Raw genomic sequence first — 16,300 nt, forward strand, 5'->3', positions numbered from 1 at the left:
AGCAAGAGAAATTCAAGAATAAAACAGAAGGTTTTAAGTTATGGAAGAAGCTAACAGGAATGAGCTATGAAACTAAGTAGTTGTTTAATATTACATGATGAATAGCTGAAAAAGGAAAAGTAATATCAGAGTTAGGTCATCTTCCCACATAGTATACCCATCTCTCTTCCCAAACAAAATAAGTAACTAAATAATAAAAAATGTAAAATAAATATCACAAATTGTTACAAAACATGCTCAAAAAATGCATAACAAAAAACGGAAAAGCAATGAAATATGTAACTAAGTGTTACGAAAAATATAATAAACTAAGATGAATTGCAAGAAAACACACATAAACGACAAGGGAAATCAACAGCATTGTCACCAAATGTTTGTCAAGGGGGACTTGGCTGATGCAAACCTTTACTAATGTCATCTATTTATAAAGCTTGGGTCTGAAATAACAGATAAATCATAACTTCATTGGATTACTTTGAATTTAAAAAGATTAGTCACAAGTATTCTGTCAGCATAACTTCCCTATTTTGTTGGAGGCACCTTAAATTCATTTAAAGCATTTGCAAAAACTTTCTAATATAGCACTCGTCAGCACTCATTGGCATTCCAAAGATTGAAAGAGAATTCACATGAACAGAGAAACAAAAGGGAAAAATGTAGAAGATTCCAATTCTATTGTCATACTTGTGAGAGCCCAACAATGTTGTATCCTCCCTTCAATTCTTTCATTTGCTTCACCTGCACGTGGTGGCAGGGGTCACATTTTCAAAAGGCAAAATTGGTTTTAAAAGCATAGCAAGAAATGTTACCATAATACTGCAGGAATCCTAATCACCTTTTCACAAACAATATTAGTCTGCAATCAAGTAAAAGAACACAAATGTTAAAATAATAAATACTACTAATTCCTTCCACTCAACATAGCAAATCCTCTTTTTTCTTAACTATACCTGCTCTGTCAAAGGCAGAAACCATGAATCCCATGACCCATTGCCCACCTCACTGGAAAAATTGGGAAACTTTATCAGTGAAGAAAGTTAAATTACAGCTTCAGCATGCTGAGTTCAAAACAGAACCGGGGAAAATACTAGAAATAATGCACCATAAAATTACTGTACTCTACATATAGTGAAGAAATTAATATAAAGAACAAGAGTAATGCAAGCATACATGCAGTATCCTTTCACACCCGAGAAGCTGTTCAATTCCTCAGTGAAAGTTTTCACTCCACGATTGGAGCACTGGTCTCCAATTCCTGCCACGAGAAATCATTGTAATACTAGTATAATGCTACCTAAAGATGGTGAAACCATAACAAAATAAAGAACAACAATATAGCATCTTTAAAAAAAAAACCTAAACATCCTCCTAAATACTGAAGTAAAAGTTAGATAATTTCAAAGTCTTGAAATCTTATAAAAGAATCGCTCATTCCTTGATTTAGCTACACTTAAATCAGCAAAAACTCAACTAGTAAACTTGTAAACTCAATCTAGGGCCGAAACTTGTCAATCATAAGAGTAATGAGTTTTAACCGGATAGTTTGATAACCTTGTCTAGGAGGATGTATTTAGAAAGATAATCAATAATTTAACTAGAAATAGAATAAATTCCCAAAAAAATGCAAGAAACAAGTAGCGCAGGCTGCAACCTATGAGTAATAGTATATGATGTGATATGAAACATGAAGGCTTTTCAGAAACCGAATCCGTGTAAAATCGGAAACTTATGTGGCAGAAATTGAAAAGGAGTAACCGAAATTAAATACTAGAACTATTACAGTTATAGTCAAATGGAAAAACAGAATGAATAATAATTAAAAAGACAGTGTAACTAAACTCATTTGTACCAAAGTTCACTACATTAAGCAAGTAAGTAAAAGTGAGATACCATGGAGGACGATGAAGGGAATGGAGTAGGCGAGGGGGAAGATTATGAAGAGAATCGCCATTGCCATGGCCATCGCGAATTCGCAAGGGGTTGAGGAAGGTGCGTTTGGTGTATTGTAGTGTAGTCAAGGCTTCAACTTGATTCTAACCAACTACTTCTCCCAACAAACTTTGGGTTAAGCCAACGCTTATTATTGTGTTTGTGTTCCCATTCCTGTTAGGCTGTTAGTTACTAATAACGACAAACACAACATTCAATTAAAATTGCTACCCTCAACTATTTTCAGTTAATACTTAAAACAATTAGGTGGAAACTCGATTTCAAGTAAAGTTGATACTGAGAATGTTAAATGATTTGACTAATTTGACTAAATTTTCATCCAACGGCTCTCAGGTATCAACTTTACATGAAGTCAACTTTACCTGAGTTTTCACCAAACAATTATTAGATAATTTAATAAATTTAATTAAATTATTATTTAATAATTTTTAATTATTAATTTTATATAAAAATAAATACACAAACATTTTCACCTAATATATGTGTTATATCTAATACGTACTGATGAGGTAGATAAGTTTGTTTTCTTTCCAATAAATTCAAAGACGATGCAAGGCTAAAATTTACAGGGAAGATTGGTTTCCAGATGACTTAGCCAGCGTGTGCCTAATGCTTTTACTTGTAAGCTTCCATCACTTCATGGACAACCAAGCCAACAGTTAAAACGTGCACGACTCATATATGTTGCTAATTGGCCCTTAATCATTAAGTTAATTTTTATTTTGGTGTCAAAGCCCATAGTCTTTTAGCCCATCTTTAAAGTTGGATCCCTCATCGCTGAAACTCGTTCCCATTACATGGGCTGTGTCACTGGCCCGTTTTGATAAGAAGAAAAAGAAAAACTTTTAGCCTTATTTACAGGTTGATTTCTCAATAGGTTAAACTACTGAAAATGCATTCGAATTATTTTGTTGTTGACAAAAATATTTCTAAATTTTGTTATGAACAAAAATATTTTTAAATTATTTAAAAATATGACAAAAATGCGCATCTATGATATGTGAACTAAAATGTTTTAAATTAACACAAAAAAATGATGTGATAAACAGTATTTTTTATATGAAAAGTACTAACATTTACAAATGAATCTCGTCATACTTTTCTATTAACGAAGCAGGTCTTTGATAAGACTGGATATTTTTGGCATATTTTAAAATTATTTACAAATAATTTTTTTGATAATAAAATTCAGAAATATTTTTGTTAGCGCCAAGTCAAATACATTTTTTGTGGTTTATGAGTTTATCCTTTATCAATACTATCCGTTGACCAAAATGGCAAAAATTATGATATTGACTTGAAGGTAGACTGTCTTTGTGTTTGAGGTGCAGGCAAGAAAAATTTCTTTACAGAAAACTTCTATTGAAAATTTTCTAAATCTGTAGCACAACCGAGTTTTAAATTTTTAAGAAAATACTAATTAGGCATGGCATCTACAAGTAATCAACACCCCATTGAATCTTAACATATTCCTACTAGAATTCTGGTTATATACTCGTAATCAATTTTTTTTCCTATGAATATTTTCCAACCATTAAAGCAAGTTAGCAATCTAACCATAACAGCTTAAAGGATATATGAATACATATGAATATGAGCCATTAGTAACACCTCTGTTTAGAGTCCTTTTTACACTGAGCAGTAATATTAAGGTTAACTCCAATCACTTCACCTTCTCAATTACCGAATGAAAGAAGCCTTATTGATACAGGAATGATTAAGGTTAACTCCAAGATATCTTTCTAAGTCCAAAATAAAACGTATTGAAGAAACACTAGTAAAAATATCTCTTCTACGAGTAGTCACATTTTTAGAACAAAAAGTTTTAAACTTTTCAAGATTCACTTTCATGCCAGATGCCTTGCAAAAAATGTTAAGAGAATGCATGACCATTTGGACCTGACTCTTTGTAGCCTGACAGAAAAGTAAGAGATTATCTGCAAACATCAAATGAAAAAATTTTGGGCCACCCCTAGTGACAGAAACTGGTTTCCACACACTCTCGACCACCTTATGAGATATATAGCAAGCAAGTCTTTCCATACAAAGTACAAATAAGTAAGGAGACATTGGATCGCCCTGTCTAAGCCCCTTCTAGGAGCAAAACTATCCAATCTATTCTCATTCCACATAATAGAAAGAGATGATGCACGGACACAATTCATAATCAAATTAACAGTAATGATAGGAAAACCAAAAGCAATGAGAGTACTCTCAAAAAACCTCCAATCCACCCTATCATAAGCTTTTTCAAGATCAATTTTAAAAGTAAGAGTACCTTTCTTGGATTTTGTGTGTTTCATGAAATTCAGAATTTCTTGGGCCACAATAATATTATCAGGAGCACCACGACCCGGAATAAAACCTCCTTGTAAAGGACTAACAATATCTGGAAGAAAAGGCCGAAGTCGATTAGTCAATACTTTGGTGATAATTTTATAAACAACATTACACAAGCTAATAGGCCTGAAATCCTTCATAAAAGTAAGGTTATCAATTTTAGGAATAAGCACAATCAGAGTTTTCATGATGCTAGGATTTAAGTACTCTCCCAAAAAAGCGCTCCGGACAATATTCCAAATCTCAGTGCCTACTATCTCCCAATATTCTTTAAAAAAATAAGCTTGAAAGTCATTTGGACCAGGAGCCTTAAAAGGGCTCATACTGAATACTGCTGACTTGACTTCCGCAAAAGAGATAGGGTCAATTAACCTAGCACAAGCCTCGGTGCTTAGAGTGGGCATCGGAACATCCCCTAAACAATCAACCTCAACCTCTTCCGTTGTACCAAAGAGATTCTTGTAAAAAGAGAGGGTTTCTTCCTGGAGAATATCTGGATCAGTAGACCAAGACCCATCTCTAACATATAATCTATGTACTCTATTATGGTTTCTACGCACCAAAGTCTGAAGATGAAAGAATTTAGTGTTTCTATCCCCATACTTGACCCACTGCTCTCTAGATTTTTGGTACCAAAAAAGTTTCTCTTACAATAAAAGTCTATTGTAATCTTTCCTCAATTTAGCTTCTCTAATTCTCAGAGATAACACATCGATAACCTCCAAACGCCGTTAAATCTGATCAATCTGATATTCTAGCTTACTTTTTCGCATAAAAATATTTCCAAACATCTTTGAGTTAAAGTTCAAAGAAGCCTGTTGAACCATCTTAAACCTTTCAGTAATGCCTCCAAACTCTTGATTCCAAGCCTTACTAATAACATGTTTATAAGAAGGATGTGTTGCCCACGCAACTTAAAATCTAAAAAAACGAGAACCTTTCACTCTAGGGCCACCATGACAACGAACTAAAATAGGACAATGATCAAAATGAAGCCTGCTAAGAATTTTAGAATAACCCTCAGGAAACATTGTCATCCACGCCTCATTAACTAGAGCTCTATCCAACTTTTTAGCCAAGTCCCTGCCAGCCTGAACTGCTCTATACCAAGTATATCTCCTACCAATCACTTTAAGATCAAAGAGCTCATAGTCATCTAGAGTAGTAGCTAATAGACTAGCTCTGTGAGAAGAAAAATAAGCACCTGTACTCTCGTCTAGTGTCACAATCTCATTAAAATCACCAACGGCCATCCACGGTCTGGCTTGAATGAATAGAATGCAAATGATCCCAAAGCATACCTCTTTTTTCGAATTGAGGACTCTCATACACTGCACTACAAAGCCAAACTAAGTTACCCACACTCACTTTCACTGTGATACATTGGTCAATTTGGTCAATAACCACACAAGAAGCATTAGCAATAGATGATAGAAACCAAATGCCACCCCTGTGTCCTACTGCTTCCTCAATACCAACACAATGAAAACCCAACTTATCCCAAAAATTCTTCAAATTATTAAACATGGTACGAGTCTCGAAGAGAAAGAAAAAATATGGTTTATATATTCTTACCAAATTTTTGCAATGCACATGGGCCATCTTGTTAGACGCACCCCTTACATTCCAGGCTATGATATTGAAACTATCCATAAAAAACAGCAAAAAAGGAGCTCCAATAACAAACCCGAGACTCAACATGATGTCCCTGTCTTCAACGATCCTGCCTTTAATAGACTCTCAAGTTGCAGCACAATTTTCTCCGTCGAAACTTGCGCCACACCCGCCGTCGATGCTCCATCCTTATCTATTGGTGAATTCTGCAAAGAGTTTGGGCGAGGACACTTTCGCACAGTACTATTTGTTGTCTCACCTTGCTGCTGATGATGAACATTGTGCCGTGTCCCCGAAGAAGCCACACTAACCGGTTTTTCAATATTGATGCCCCTACTTAATTTTACTTTGGATCCAGTAGCATGTGTTGTACGTTGGTGATTAGGCCTTGTCCAAGTATTGGTAGCCTTGTTAGGAGTCTTCTTTGCTTTTGGTTGGACCTGATGGGTGCTAGGAAAAGACTTTTAACCCATTTTATACTTTCTTTTTCTAATCACTTGAGTTCAGCCTTCCAAATCCTCATGTTGTGCATGGTTTACATGAACAACATGCAAATCACTTTCCACCAAATTTGGGACAGCAACATTTACAGTCCCATCTCCAAGATTTTTGCCAAAATTAAAACTTTCCTTTTTCACATGCACTGGATTTTTTGAATTCGAACTTTCTGGCTGCTTTGCTACATCGCCGACCACTTTGGCATTAGTTCCTCCTGCTGTATTGCTGTCAGTCTTGCACACCTTCATATCATGACCAAACTTGAGACACGAGCCACAAATAAGGTGAAGACTTTCATATTCAACCTCATATTCAACACCTTCAATAAGAATCTTCTTAGTCATTGGCAATCCTAAATCTATCTGAACACAAGCTCGAGCATATCGTCCTCTTTCAGCTAATTTTGTTGCCAAATCAACCTTGACGGGAATGCCAATTGCAGCCACAACACGGAGCATTGCATCTTCTTGGTAGCACCAAATTGGTAATCCGAAAATTCTAATCCACAAGTTGCTCCAAAACAATTTTCACTTGATCTAAACTCTTGATCCCAAGACTTCACAGCCACATAATTTCCCTCGATCATCCATGGACCTCCTAAGAGAACCTTTTCTCGCTCCTCAGCCACATCAAACTTCACAAGAAAGTAGTCAAACCCCACGTCCAATAAATCAAAACCTCCCTTAATCCGCCATACCGTTCGGAGTTTATGAGACAATGCAGTGTAGCTATAATGTTTACCTAGCACCTTAATCACTATAGCGTCTTTATAAAGTTCTGCCAAACAATTCTTAGCTTCTTGGGTAAACGTGACACTCGGTGGCAAGAGATCTCCTTGCTTCCCAGAAACTACCGTAATGTTATCTCCCGACAAAGTTTCAACGAGTGAAAAAGTTTTAGCAATCTTAGAACCCACAACTTTGTCCCTGAAAGAAACCTCCAAAGGCTTAGAAACCCCTCCCGAAATATGATCCTCCTTTTCCCCTGATGCAAGCCCTCCCCCGCTCTCCTCCTTATCTCTTCTGCCGACATTATCGGCTGCCTCGCCGTGTTTCACCCTCAAAGTCTTTTCCCACTCATTCCACCGCACATCTTCGATTTTTAAAATTATCACCTTTGAATACGATATATTATTAAGTTTTAGAAGTTTTAGTGTTCCTAGAGTTTTTTTAGTTTTCGATGTAAAAAATTAACTAATTAATCAACAAAATATAATAAAATTGTGAATTTAATCATGAGGTAGATAAGTTTGTTTTCTTTCCAATAAATTCAAAGACGATGCAAGGCTAAAATTTACAGGGAAGATTGATTTCCAGATGACTTAACCAGCGTGTGCCTAATGCTTTTACTTGTAAGCTTCCATTACTTCATGGACAACCAAGCCGACAGTTAAAACGTGCACGACTCATATATGTGGCCAATTGGCCCTTAAGCATTAAGTTAATTTTTATTTTGGTGTCAAAGCCCATAGTCTTTTAGCCCATCTTTAAAGTTGGATCCCTCATCGCTGAAACTCATTCCCATTACATGGGCTGTGTCATTGGCCCGTTTTGATAAGAAGAAAAAAATAACTTTTAGCCTTATTTGCACTTACTGAAAATGCATTTGAATTATTTTGTTGTTGGCAAAAATATTTCTAAATTTTGTTATGAACAAAAATATTTTTAAATTATTTAAAAACATGACAAAAATGCGCATCTGTGCAGGGGCGGAGCCAGTCATAGATAAAAGGGGCAGGATGTGTAAATTTTGGTTTAGCCCCTTTTAAAATTTTAATTTTAATCTCTTTATACTAAAAAATTAAACTTTGGTCCCTCCCTAAATTTTATCCTAGCTCCCTCCCCGCATCTGTGAACTGAAATGTTCTAGATTAACACAAAAAAATGATGTGACAAGTGATATTTTTTATATGGAAAATGAGACTCTAACATTTACAAATGAGTCTCGTCGTACTTGTCGTACTTTTCTATTAACAGAACATGTCTTTGATCAGATTGGATATTTTTAGCATATTTTAAAATTATTTGCAAACAATTTTATCTCAGAAATATTTTTATTAGCGCCAAGTCAGATACATTTTTTGTGGTTTATGAGTTTATCCTTTATCAATACCATCCGTTGACCAAAATGGCAAAAATTATGATATTGACTTGAAGGTAGACTGTCTTTGTGTTTGAGGTGCAGGCAAGAAAAATTTCTTTACAGAAAACTTCTATTGAAAATTTTCTAAATCTGCGGCACAACCGAGTTTTAAATTTTTAAGAAAATACTAATTAGGCATGGCATCTACAAGTAATCAACACCCCATTGAATCTTAACATATTCCTACTAGAATTCTGGTTATATACTCGTAATCAATTTTTTTTTCCTATGAATATTTTTCAACCATTAAAGCAAGTTAGCAATCTAACAGTAACAGCTTAAAGGATATATGAATATATATGAATATGAGCCATTAGTAACACCTCTGTTTAGAGTCCTTTTTACACTGAGCAGTAATATTTTGCTCTTCGCAAAGCATATAACAGCTTTTTCTTTTTCCAATTTAGTACAAAACATATAACTATCACAAAACTTTAGAATATACTGGACTAGACATTTGGCAAGCTCTGCAATAATGGGTCCTCTTTCTCACTGCAATTCCATGTGGACCCAGTAACCTTTATTATGCTTATCATCATAAGTGCAATTGCCACCGCCAAAGAACAGATACTCAATCCTAAAACTGGACACAAGGTTCAAACATAAAGTTAAAAATTATAGAATCTTCATACAATACAATAATTACTGATATACTAAAAGGAATTTCTTAATGTCTCATAAATTATAGATGCTGACATTAAAATTTCTACCCGCGTGATTATGAATTAACAAAGTACAAACTAATATAAAAGAAAATTGATTAATTTTTACCTGTGTAACGTGTTGTGTGGGAATCTGTGGTCTTGCTTATTGCTTTGTCTTTTCTTTCTTCAGAATGCGGCAAGTTCCATGTCAATGCAAGACCAAGACTATTGTCTGAGATATAAGGGCTATACTCAAAGGGAATTGCCACGGTTTTGAAACCGTTGCAAGAACCAGGCACATGCAGTTCAGGGTCGACTGTGTAAACATGAGAACCTGCGGCACTCAAGCATGGAACCTCAGTGAAAGAAGGGGTAGATAGCTTTGTAGAGCAATTGAGGTATGTGTAGTTCTTCAGAACATGGTAGTATTGGAAAGGTGTAGATGAGAGATTGAGGTTGAGAAAGACACCATGAACACAGTTCTTGGGATCAAGAAGCTGAATCTTTTTGGTATCATAGCTAATGGATTTGACAACCAAATCACCATAAGATGGAAAATGGATAGTGGTGAGGTTTTCCTTGCAGAGGAGTTCAAAGCCAGGGAGGGATCCTTTTATGTGGAATGGATAGTGGATGGAAGGGCCACCATGGCTGCACTTGGTTGAATCATGGTAGCTTGAATATGTGGCTTTGGTGGTTGAGGTTTGGAAGGTTAAAACCAAGAGGAGAATGAAGAAGAAGAAGAAGGAGAAGTAGGTGAATGAAGCCATCGGTTATTGACTTGAAAATGCAGAACAAGTCCTGAAGGACAATTAGAATAATAGGATGTGTGAGGCACTCTTTGCAAGTTCTTAACTAGTTATATTGGTTGGTGGGGTCAGGGGTGGAATAAAATTCCAACACCAGCAATCCTAATCTACCATTTAAAGATCCTTCACCATTCTAGTAGCACATTTTGCTTTCTCTTTTTCCAAGTTTACTATTTGGATTTTTTTTTTTTTTCATTCTTAAGGGCTTGTTATTCAATAAAAAATATTATACTATTTATTAATTAGACAAATTTTAACTTTCTATTTTGTTAAGTTTTATATGAATAATTGAGATTTAAAAGAGTCATCTACTAATTAATTGAGTTAGCCATATATTTTTCTTTTTAACTTTCAGATGGACTACATATTTTTTTTTTTACAAATTGTAAAACACACAATTTATTTCTTTATTTATTTCCTCTAATAGCAGGTATTTTTCAAAGAGCGTTGTACTCCCTATTTATTCAAAATGCATTATCATTGGCTGAGTTTTTTCAATAATAATAAAAATAAAAGCAAAATTGAATGGACAAACGCCACAAAACTAAAAGTACATAATTTCTTGCAAGTTTCTACAAGGTATGGTGTTGATGTGGGTCATAAAGGTTAAAGGTGAGGACTTTGGGTGGGGACAAATAAATAAACCTGTAAACCCCTTGCTAAGGAACGAGCAGGAGCAGAATCTCTCAAAAAGTCACACATGGGCCTAAATTGAATGTTGACCTGAAACAGAAATGTGAAATGTTCCTTGTGACCTGCTCGCCTATCACCATCATAATTTTCTGTCTCATTTGCTTGACTTGGAGCTGTACTAGTCTATGTGGAAAATACAAGTCATTTTTATTAGAAAAAGATAAGAAAGCTCTCTTAATAAATAAGAATCCAACCAGGGTGTTATGTAGAGTAAACTTGTTAGCATGGTTAAAAGGCAATCAAGTGATTCTATATTTATATATAATGTGTATGCCAGTATGTGTGTAACAATATTAATGACAGTAGCCTGTTTAAGATACCATATGATCATATTCCGTTCCTTGTTACTATCAAAGACTGTTTCTTTACAAAATTTGCCGGTACAAAGCACAGCTAGAACCTAGAGCATCATCCCTTTGCGTGACACACTCAAAATCTCATCTGATATTCGACCATGTCACAGTTATACCTTTTTCCCCTTCTTCTGTAGTCTCTGAGCTGAGACTATAACTATCCACATACATTTATCATGTTAAAACCGTCTACACTGCACTTTTTGTGCATTGAATCCCTCCCTTTAGTCTATGAGACTATGACACTGAAACTATTTAATGGCGGAAAGCACAAATATAATTTAGAGTAACTGGTAATTTCGAATGTAACTTTAACTACAAGAGAGGGGGAGGCTGGGGGATAAAGTTAAACTGGCATAGTCCCACATCTTGGTGTATATTGCACTTGGTAATAGGTAGTAACATCTACAACAGTATCATCTGGTCCATATTGACACTTGCATGATAAAATATACAACACACTATTGTCTTCAATCTACAAGCTTAACCCTTTGACTTTCAGTCTAAGATATTTCACTTATGAGAAAATTGTTGTACTATAAAGGCTCATTATACATACGGTACAAGACAGTAGAACAACCGGACAATAATAACCCAGAAGATGAAGGAATAACAATCATATGACCTCTCTTGCTACCCTAACTGGTTTCTCCTTTAGAAAGGCGATATCACCGTTTGGTGCAGTTAGGAGATGGTGATTTGAATCCTCGTCTTCACTCTCGACTGACAGGGAAAGGCCATCGGATTTTGATCCATCGTCATCTGCAATGACAGTTATTTAGATCCATTTTCTCTCATGATTCCACATTATTACAGACGGGCAAGAATCCTTTCTTCTACAGTCCACTAAGAGCCCCCAAATCATCACAAGGAGCATATATTTTAGAAAATATTATCACAAAAAAACAGGATATCCATCCTAGATTGTGTAATAATACACAAGCAAAATATTCAATAGTTTACAGAAGTCTTTATAATTCAAATATATGCTATAATGCTTCATATTTCTCAAGGGAAGAAAGAAAGTTCAAAAGCACACTCGAACTCTGCCTCCTTCTGGACTCACCTGAAGTGCAACTTTCCCTCAATAAGTCTTTGACAGCACTTACACACAGAGACCAACAGATTTTAACATATTCAATGTGCCCGTCTATAACAAATATAGTCATTCTTGCACAACCATTAACCAATAAAATCTAAACAAGAAATCATTAAGAACAACCAATTGTCTGTCTTACCAGAATATGTGAGGCATTCCGGGAGATGTCTAACTGCAGCGACCTGAAGGCTTTGTGGAAGCAGACAACTGCAGAAAGAACCTGAAAGGCAAAAACACATCAAATGCAAGCCTGGGTTTGGATATGCATTTGCACTCTTAAAATCCCAGATGCAAACTTGATTTTGTTCCAAGTATGTTAGGATCCTCCTTCCCAAAATCAATTATAGCTCTAAACCAATGTTTTGGAAAAAGCATCGCTTTCTTCTTTCTCGTCGGAACTTTTTCACAGTGAGTTATTTTAATTGTAAACTTCCCAAATTATCCTCTAAAGTGTAATCACATGTTATTTGAGTATAGGCAAATAATAATAATAAAGACACTATAAAACTCATAGCTATTGATAACTATGATTTTATCAATATCCAAACAACAATTTATTATATCAAATAACCAACATAAATCACTATAAGTTAAAATCAATTCTAACCAAAATAACTATAACAGAATCAGTTCTACGAAATAAAATCAAATACACCCTAAACTCACACCATATTGTGGAACAAAGTCCAATTGTAAGCATGCTTGCAGCATCTTATTTAAAAATACAAACAACAACAAAGCCTTGTCCCACTAAGTGGGAGCATCTTATTTAAAAATAAAATAAAATAAAGCTATAGAACGCAAATTGCATATGCATGCTAAACATTCAAATTACAAAATATACAACATCAGCAAGAAGAAATACTTACCGACATGAGCCAGCCGATTTACCCATGCAGGAATAGGCTTCCCAGTTAGTTGTTGGGAAACTTCATCTGTAAAATGGTTGCAATTCTTGGCAATAAGATGGTAAGTGTCTCCATGATATTTTTCAGCGAGGCGCTCAATGAAAGACCGGAACTCTGACTTAGACATATCGGTGCTGCCCAACAACACTGATCGTCTAAAGATGAAACCTGGGCAACTTCTTGGTTCTACCTCAAACACACCGCTCGATGCGTACTCATGTGCTCCAAAGCCATATTCCATACCATGCACTGTTCATGAAAACAATAAGTTAGTACAAGATGGTCTTAATAAAGTACATATACGTTCCTTCACTGGCATGAAATGGTCCTGCAAATTTGACACCCATTGTTCAAGAGCTGGATGAATTTATTGTCTAATGTTATTATATACATTAAGTTGTCGTATACCGTAGCTCAGTTATTGTAGATTCCGTCTTCCAGCTGTACTTCAACACAAAATCAATAGTCTCACCACCCAAATAAATCAAATTTTGAGGCTAATCATACAAATTAGAAAGCGATAAATTCATCCAACACTTATCAACCGTATTTAACAACAAATGAAGCTATCACATCACAGTTAAGATTGGGAAAATAAGAAGAGATCCAGCCTCTTCTACCAGTTTTATTGTCTAAAGTATAAACTAATGCATCAACAGCTCATTTCACATGTGACATACTTATGGAGACAATTCAAAGATCCCCAAATGTTAATGCACATACTGTTAGGAGAAAAGAGAGAGACTTGTTTTTATTAGTATCATAAATTCATCAATGAAGAACATAAATAACAGAATCTTAAGCCATTAAAATCAACAAAACACGACATTTTGAATCACAATGTTTCAATAGTGTTTAAAATTGTATCCTCAATCTAGCACCTAATGCTAAAAAGTGCTCCATAACAAGCAGAGCAGACAACAAAACATCACATGAAGGAGTTAAAAAATAAAAAATTAGCATAAAAGGAAGAGAATTAGACAAACCTTCAATACCAGAATGAAAGACCCCAAGGCCAAAGAAATAAAGATAATTGTTTATGGGAGTAAGATCATAAACATTGAGGTACACCGTAACACGGCTCTTCTGGTCACTGTTCTGCTCCCTTTGCGACCTTATGCTCAGTGGAAACAACCGCATTGTGCTCAGCAGAAACAATTCCTTGAACTTTATTTGAAGAATTGAAACCACATCTTCCAATAGTTTGAGAGTAAGAAGCCCTAGAAAATCTCCCCCAAAAAGAGTGAATCGAAGCCCTTGAAAGAATTGAGGAGAGATGAGAAGGACTTACGATTGGAGGAGTAAGGAATATAAAAAGAATAGGAATTGAAATTGAAGAAGAATTAGGAAGTGAATTGGTTGTGGCCCCTTCCCCCTTAAGCTGGAATTAGAGTAGTGAGAGTGATGGTTATGGTGGCTTGGGGGTTTTGGCCATTTTGCCGCCGTAATATTTGTTAATATGCCAACTGTTACGGGTGTAATAGTAACGGCCATTGTCAATACTGTTACTACACCACATTCTCACATTTTCCTTTCTTTTCAACCTCTACTCATACTCAACTAACGGTTTTTTGACCTCACTCACACTTTTGTTTTAACGGAGTGTGTCTGTGTTGTATATAAGTTAGAAAATGCAGCACTTTTTAAAAGAATAATGCTATATTTTTTTTGGTGACTAAAGAATAATGCTATATAAACAATAAATATTATTATTTTTAAACAATATTTTATTAATAATAATTTATATTTATATTTATCAATATTTTATATACAAAAAATATATATTACTTTATATTTATTAAAATTTTATACATATAAATCAATTTATTTATATCCAAATTTTTTAGAATTTATATATATGAATTAAAATAATTTATTTATTAAAATAATTTAATATTTATATTAGCCAAAAAATAGTTAAAAATACTAAAAATTACTGATTTTTAAGAGTTTTTTTTTTATTTAAAATATGACTTGCTATTAGAGCTAGAAATAATAATCTGTATGCGGATACTCAACTTATTCGGACGGATAATCACTTCATTTCGATATAGGATGGATTTTGATTTGGGTATGTATTTCGACTTTGTTTGAGTGAAAAATAGAAAGAATAAGAAAAATAAGAATAAAATTTAAAAGAAAATTTATACATAATTTTAAAGTAGAGTCTACTTAAAATTTTTTCTCTTTAACCAGAAAACTAGTTGAAATTTAAAAGTGATAAGAAGAAAATAAAACTTTTCATGTTACCTTTTTTTTTAAAAAAAACTTTTTCTTTTAAATATTTTTTTATGTAATTAAAAAAAGGGTAATGCTAGGTAGGCAAAAAAAAACAGGCAGAACTTATCTTATTTAGCATTAATTAAATGGTTGTATTTCTGATTTTCTTTGGTTACCAAACATTTTCGATTAAGAAAATATGATATCCTTAATGGTTGTATTTAGATGAAAACAAATGTTACTAGAGCGGGGGTGGTTTTTCATGGACTAGCTAGCAATCATTTGCAGCACTCAACAATGAATATGAAGCACGCAAGGCGTGGTACAAGGGTGAATAACATTAAACAAGTGTGATGCTCACGCAAGTTCCGCTTCAATCCATTCAGTAGCACTAGCATTATTAACGTTGTTCGCAAGTCTTTCCAACATTTCTGTTACATCTATTGTAGGCTTAGCTTATAGCCTAGCATCCATGTTTCAACTTGTAGGCGTAGTAGCTACTGTAAATATGTTATACCTAAGAAGAATTTTCTTACAAGAATGCTCTACAGCAATGGAATTATGTAACATGTTTCGTTAATCAACGATAATCGCATTGAATTGGTAATTAACTAGTTGATTATAATACATTTCTTTTTTATTTCAGTTTAGATCACATCATATAACCCAATGATTTACAGACATGGCATCAGTAACTTATAATTATTATTTCATATATATAACCTTTCTTATCAATTGCTATAGTTGAATATAAATGATGTTGTTTTCAATAATAAATTCGGTAACAATGTGCAAGCAAGACCGGGCAACAAGGAAGGAGCGGCAAATTGCTCCAGCCCAATGAGACTTTACTTTTAAGCAATACTAATGGATAGATTTCCCATTATTTATATATGGGTATTTATTTATTTTGGTGTCTAACAAATTTTGGATTAGACATTTTAGTTCTCAAGTAAATTAATTATTCGATTGGTCTTTAATAATTAAATCAGTCAGTCACTTAGGTCCTTTGTTCCATCAACTCTAACGG

The 16,300-nt window shown here is 34.4% G+C and overlaps 3 protein-coding genes across 4 annotated transcripts in view; all 3 read right to left on the minus strand.

Annotated features, from left to right (window-relative positions):
- Positions 1–2,071, minus strand: part of LOC107642583 (palmitoyl-protein thioesterase 1) — a gene marked incomplete in the record, with an annotated part of 6,166 nt that extends 4,095 nt beyond the window's left edge. Inside the window, 5 exon segments of one of the 2 annotated variants that reach the window (XM_021122875.1) lie at positions 685–738; positions 836–856; positions 951–1,002; positions 1,171–1,255; positions 1,891–2,071. In XM_021122875.1, coding sequence (XP_020978534.1) covers positions 685–738; positions 836–856; positions 951–1,002; positions 1,171–1,255; positions 1,891–1,963 — 285 coding nt within the window. 2 annotated transcript variants of the gene reach the window in all.
- LOC107641641 (putative RING-H2 finger protein ATL21B) lies at positions 8,810–10,091 on the minus strand. The gene is made up of 2 exons (XM_016345124.2): positions 9,316–10,091; positions 8,810–9,127 (listed from the first exon to the last, which is right to left on the minus strand). The coding sequence occupies exons 1-2, from the start codon at positions 9,956–9,958 to the stop codon at positions 8,994–8,996; spliced, it is 777 nt and encodes a 258-aa protein (XP_016200610.1). The 5' UTR covers positions 9,959–10,091; the 3' UTR covers positions 8,810–8,993.
- LOC107642585 (deSI-like protein At4g17486) lies at positions 11,385–14,509 on the minus strand. The gene is made up of 4 exons (XM_016345982.2): positions 14,037–14,509; positions 13,012–13,299; positions 12,282–12,362; positions 11,385–11,805 (listed from the first exon to the last, which is right to left on the minus strand). Exons 1-4 carry the CDS (start codon positions 14,188–14,190, stop codon positions 11,660–11,662), a joined length of 669 nt encoding a protein of 222 aa, XP_016201468.1. The 5' UTR covers positions 14,191–14,509; the 3' UTR covers positions 11,385–11,659.

This window comes from Arachis ipaensis, chromosome B05 (assembly GCF_000816755.2).
Source record: "Arachis ipaensis cultivar K30076 chromosome B05, Araip1.1, whole genome shotgun sequence".
Taxonomy (NCBI): domain Eukaryota; kingdom Viridiplantae; phylum Streptophyta; class Magnoliopsida; order Fabales; family Fabaceae; genus Arachis; species Arachis ipaensis.

What these genes read in the sequence shown, in the direction of transcription:
- LOC107641641 (XM_016345124.2), bottom strand. Translation starts at nt 9,958, where the DNA reads ATGGCTTCATTCACCTACTTCTCCTTCTTCTTCTTCTTCATTCTCCTC. An exon ending in CCACACAACACGTTACACAG is followed by an intron (nt 9,128 to 9,315) that starts GTAAAAATTAAT and finishes CCTTGTGTCCAG; the next exon opens with TTTTAGGATTGAGTATCTGT.
- LOC107642585 (XM_016345982.2), bottom strand. Translation starts at nt 14,190, where the DNA reads ATGCGGTTGTTTCCACTGAGCATAAGGTCGCAAAGGGAGCAGAACAGT. An exon ending in CTTTCATTCTGGTATTGAAG is followed by an intron (nt 13,300 to 14,036) that starts GTTTGTCTAATT and finishes TTTCATGAACAG; the next exon opens with TGCATGGTATGGAATATGGC. An exon ending in AAATCGGCTGGCTCATGTCG is followed by an intron (nt 12,363 to 13,011) that starts GTAAGTATTTCT and finishes TTTGCCTTTCAG; the next exon opens with GTTCTTTCTGCAGTTGTCTG.